The sequence below is a fragment of the Chaetura pelagica genome, unplaced genomic scaffold (genome assembly GCF_000747805.2).
Source record: "Chaetura pelagica isolate M959 unplaced genomic scaffold, ChaPel_1.0 scaffold101, whole genome shotgun sequence".
NCBI lineage: Eukaryota > Metazoa > Chordata > Aves > Apodiformes > Apodidae > Chaetura > Chaetura pelagica.
In genome coordinates, this window is record NW_009952564.1 from 2,739,426 (window position 1) to 2,744,640 (window position 5,215).

General features: G+C 39.8%; 2 protein-coding genes across 2 annotated transcripts in view; both read right to left on the reverse strand.

Annotated features, from left to right (window-relative positions):
* ZBTB11 (zinc finger and BTB domain containing 11) overlaps window positions 1-1,624 on the reverse strand; it is a 19,019-nt gene extending 17,395 nt beyond the window's left edge. Inside the window, exon 1 of the mRNA XM_009993395.1 lies at window positions 1,528-1,624. Within this exon, the coding sequence (XP_009991697.1) occupies window positions 1,528-1,624 (97 nt within the window). The remainder of the gene's footprint in view (window positions 1-1,527) is intronic.
* A 177-nt stretch (window positions 1,625-1,801) lies between these two features.
* Window positions 1,802-4,439, reverse strand: RPL24 (ribosomal protein L24). Its single transcript, XM_009993352.1, has 4 exons — window positions 4,202-4,439; window positions 2,966-3,102; window positions 2,498-2,561; window positions 1,802-1,929 (listed from the first exon to the last, which is right to left on the reverse strand). Exons 1-4 carry the CDS (start codon window positions 4,358-4,360, stop codon window positions 1,849-1,851), a joined length of 441 nt encoding a protein of 146 aa, XP_009991654.1. The 5' UTR covers window positions 4,361-4,439; the 3' UTR covers window positions 1,802-1,848.
* Between the last annotated feature and the right edge of the window lie 776 nt (window positions 4,440-5,215).

Genomic DNA, 5,215 nt, shown 5'->3' on the forward strand with positions numbered 1-5,215 from the left:
GTGCCCTGCGCCCGTCACAGGGGCGGGAGGGCCCTGCCAGCCCCCGGGCACAGGGACGCTGACACCGGGATGGAGCCACAGCCGGGCTGGGAAAGTGGGAAAGCGGAAACAGCCTTTTTCGGGCTTAAAAAAGGAAAGCTTTGCCAGGACATTGCTACTGTCTGCAGCCACCTCACACGAAGATACAGAGGAGCCGAACTCTCAGGGTTGCATAGCAATAGACAACTGGCATAAGTTAGAACACAGGAAATTCTAGTTATATATAAGGACTTGTATATTTGTTTTAAAAACCATGGTGGTGGTCAGATACTGGAACAGGTTGCTTTAAGAGGTTGTAGAACCTGTCTTTGGAGATGTTCAAGACTTAGCTGAGCACAGCCCTCAGCAGCCTGATCTAAATGTGCTTCGTGGAAGGCACTGGACTAGGTGACTTTTTGAGGTCCTTTTCAACCTAAGTTATTCTGTAGGTCTATGAAAATCTTAAGTATTCAATTTGAATAGTAAATATTTAATAGAAAACCCATTATATTGCATTTAAAAAGCATAAGGACTTTACTAATTTCTGTGTTAACTCACTGCATTATATTTAAGCTGAATATTCTGCAGTTATATCAGGTTAACACCTTCTTCTAACAGCCTGCTCACCCATTTGAAGCAAGCACAGCTTGTGAGGACTATGGGCTGTTCTTTACTCCATCTCACAGCATCAGTCAGAAATCATCAATCAAAAGTAAGGAAGAGTAATCTTAAAGCATTTCTGTGTGCCTTTTGCAGTAAGACCAGGCAGCCAAAGCTTGCAAACTTCATAGCATTAACACTTACTTAAGTCATACCAGACACTCAATTCCTGTATAGCCTCAATAGTATTTCCAAGCAGACTGTTTGCAAAAGCTCACTTTTTTAGCTGAAAGCTTACACATACATCTATGCAATATACCAGGTGCTTTATACAAATGCTCAGGCTACTACTGTCCATCCAAACTACAGCAAACGTTGGGCAGTGTCTACCTTTAGACAGATGAATACTTTACATGAAGCAGGGTGAGAGGGTGGGGCATTTCTCAGACAACCCCTGTCTGCCTTCTGGAAGTTAAATATGAACCTAAGTGGGCTTGAAGTAAATGTGTACCATCAGTGGCATTTTAAACTCATTCAACCTGTTACCAGTGTTTTGAGTGTCAAGATTAAAGTTGCAGAATGGCCATGCTTGAGTCAAGAAACTCATTCAGTTCAAGTCAGTCTGTGAAAGGCAGGACCTTCCCAGCCATCCTTTTTTTGCCAACAACTCCCAACAATGCATGGTTTTGTAACTTCCTGACCCAGGAGTCACATCCCAACCTCTGCATGTAACAACCATGGAGTCTGTTAAACCATCCATTCCCCTTTTTCAACCTGTTTCTCTTTTTATCCTCTACAAGACCTTGCTACATGCCTCCCACAACACCAGAACTGCATTAACCTTTTCAAGTCATTTACAGACAGTAATGCTTCACACACTATTTTGTTTGCATCTCCAAACGTAGAAACCTCTCTTTATGCCATTTGACGTAGATGCAGAATGAACCTGGCAGTCTGTGCTGTTTTGTCCTTCAGGCAAAAACAGCTTCTCCAACATCCGCTTCATCCGCCCCCAGGTTCACTCAATAAACTTGGGAAACGTGTGCAAATAGAGATTACCTAAGATACCAAATGTTTTATGGCAAGATGATGTTTTTCAGTCTGCCAAACTAGACGAGGTTATTTCATAGATTAATTCTCTTCAATGTATCTCAAGCAGCTGAAGAGAAAATGGCACAAGTTATGAAACTTAGTCACATGTTTATTCAGCATGACTAACAACCTGGCAAGTTAGCGCTTTCCACCAACACGGGGAGCAGAAACCTTGACTGGTTTCACAATCTTCTGCTTAGGTGCTGCCTTTGTAGGAGCCTGTAGAGAAATAATAAAGTGTAAGCAAAGAAAAGCTATTTATCTGCGGTCCTGAAAGTGCCCCTGTATATTTAATATTATTGACAAAAACCTGGGCAACTTAAATCAGGATTAGGTTAGAATTACCATCTATGAGATTAGAATCATGTTAATGGATTGTTACACACATACTGCTGTAAACCTACAACATGTATAACGCCAAAAATGGTATTAATTAATAAACTAAGGAAATAGATGCTAGCATTCATCAATATATTTTTACCAAGTTCCTGTACAGCAAACATGTCACATCCAGTCAAGTTTTTAGCTATCAAGAATCTGTGACATATGGTCAGAAGTTGTTTTACTGTAACATTTATTTCTTCTTTAAAAAAAGGTTCATTGTGTGCAGCTGTTTGGGTATGTTTAACTTGTGTAATGAAGTTTGGTCAAGGTGCTTCCAGATCAAAATAAATGAACAAATGCTTCTTCCAAACACGAACAGGAATTTCCAATTAAGTACCCACAGAATGTTACGTTATAGCAGTGTATTCCGCTTCATTATTTCTATCCACCTAAAGCAGCTTACCTTTGCAGCAGTAACAGCCGTTTTCTTGGTTGCCTGTTTAGCTTTCTTGGCTTCTTTTGCAGCCCTGTTAATTCACAGAAAAAGAACAACAGTTACTAGGGTCTGTCATTCACCATTTCTTCGTCTCACCACTGTAAAAACTCCCTAAACTCAAGAAAGGAACCCATTATTTCAGGTTTATCCTCTGCATTCAGAGGCTACTACAGAGTCTGCAGAACTGTGTATAACAAAAACAGTATTTTCACAAAGGGTGAGGGCAAGAAGAGACACTTCTCTGTTGCTGCTAACTCTTGACGAGATTACTCAGTATTACCTCCAAACACACTGATTAAAAAACCCAAATCCAAACAAAATCCTCGCAAAAAAGCTTACAAAACACAGAGCTCCTCTAGATTTAAGCTCCTGTATGAAAAACATTAATAAACTTTGAAAAGCCTACGATGGCTCCATTTATCTCTGATCTCTCACCTAATAGCTTGTTCCCTCTGTGCCTTTCGTACTTCGGGCTTCTGGTTTCGTTTAGCCATGATCTCAGCTAGAGATGCACCAGTGATAGCTCTCTGGAACTTAACAGCACGGCGTGTGCGCTTCTTCTGTACCTCTTCCTAAAATGGCAGAAGATGAAGACAGGCAATTAGCATCCCAAGACATGAAATAAATGGCTAAAGACAATTATAGAAACAAGCTAAGATTGAGCGGTATGTATATATACATGGTGGTAATTGCATATTTCTAATCTAATTCCATTAAGATTGAAGCCATTACAAAACTCTATGCAGAAGTAGAATTTTAACTCCTCACTTTGGAGATACTGATTTATTGATTTTCCAAAGGAGACTAATAGCAAAGAAAGAACAATGTATTCTCCTTGGCATGGTATTAACAAAAAATATTTTGGAAAAATGTGAAAGTTCAGCCTTCTGTAACGCCCAGAAAAAAAAACCCCAAAAAACAGGATGTGGGGGGGATAAAGTCTACTTTGACACAATGTTCTGAAAGAAGACACTTCCCAGCTGCTTCAAGCAGGGTAGAGCATCCATGTTCCTTCTCAAAACAAACAGGTAAAACACTGACTTATAACACATATGTAAACCTTTCTAAATGCTCTTTTGCCGTACAAGTTCAAGCAAAAGCACTGAAAATACCTCACACTATGTGCTTTACTCATTTATCTTTTTCATGCAATGACAACTACATAGGAAAGACCTTCTCCTAATGTATAGCCCAGAGTTTTCAAGAAGGGTGGACAAGGAGTTCCCCCACCCTTTAACCCCCAAATCATCTGTTTGAAAATATGACGCACTAGGTTTTCAGCTCTCTGTCCTATCTCCATTTAGAAAGTTTACAAGCCTACGTTTTTAGTCCACATCTCAAGCAGCATTACCTACATTCTGAAAAACTTGTTTTATTAAACATATGCCATTCATACAACGGTTAAACTCACCTGTAACTACTGTGGTTGAGTGAGCCCTCAAAGTAGTAATCCCATGCAACTGCAGTGCACCTGAGGTTAGCTTTCAAACAGAAAGCAACATATAAAGTCATGTAAATGCACTCACATTTTTACCATTATTGACCAGTCTTCATCCTGGTTATATGGGTCATGGTTCTGCTAAACACCAGCATGCACAAGTTACCTCTATTCTAACAGACCAAATCTTTTGATGGAAAACTTTAGAGCAGCATTAGTTAGTAGATACTTACTGACTGTCCCTTCTTGTGTTTACGCCTATACAGAACAGTCCAGTTGATCTGGCGGGGGTTTCTCTTGGAAAGGAATGCAGACTCACATTTTGCATTCAAGAACTGAAAAACCTGGGAAGGTGAGGTATTTTGTGTAAGCTTTGTTTCTGTCGAAGACATTATCAGATTTTACATTAACACAGCAAGCAATTCTGTGTCAGTGTTCTACAACAGTGATGCTTTTTCTGTTTCTTTACATGCCTCTGACAACCTGGAAATTTAAAACATAATTTAAAAAAAAAAAAAAAAGTTTGGAATTTTGTTCCATCAATTAAGCTGAAACAAGGCATACCATTCTAAGGAATTTTCCAGGCCTGAGTTTGTCATCTTAAAGTAAATACTAATGTAACAGTTTTGTTTCCATCACACAATAAAGCAGCTTTCTGAGGAAAACCCAAATTACCAGTTGCATCCACTGCTGCACTGTATTCTAGGCACAGCATGAACAGCTGTATGCAGCATCATGCTTTTCAAGTCTCTGTCCTCAGATAACTATGCACTTCCTGTAAGTGTAAGCGAGTCAGAAACACAGACCAGCACTGCACCTAATTACTTCTTACCAAAAGTAACAGGCAGAATTATCCGGCTGATTTATTATTAGCCATAAATGGGGGGGACATACAAATTCCCCAAACACCTGAGGATTCAGTCCATGTACTTAGTTGTTATTTCCCAAGAGATTCTGTAAAGCAGGACAACTGTACTGCGATATCCAAACTCCAAACCCTTCTTTTGTCCATATGAATGGTGTATTTCTATTTATGACAGTCCCATCTGTATAGGAGAGCCTGAAAGGGCTCTCCTCCTTATTTTATCCCTATACTTCATACTCAAATTATATACAAGTCGTCTGCTTCAACAAATCTCATCGTAAGACGCAGTTCCTCTTAACAGCATTTTTCTAAAGAGCACTGCTACTTCAAACCAGCTGTTTCCAGACACCCTTTCCAACTCCCAACCAAAAACCCGACCCAA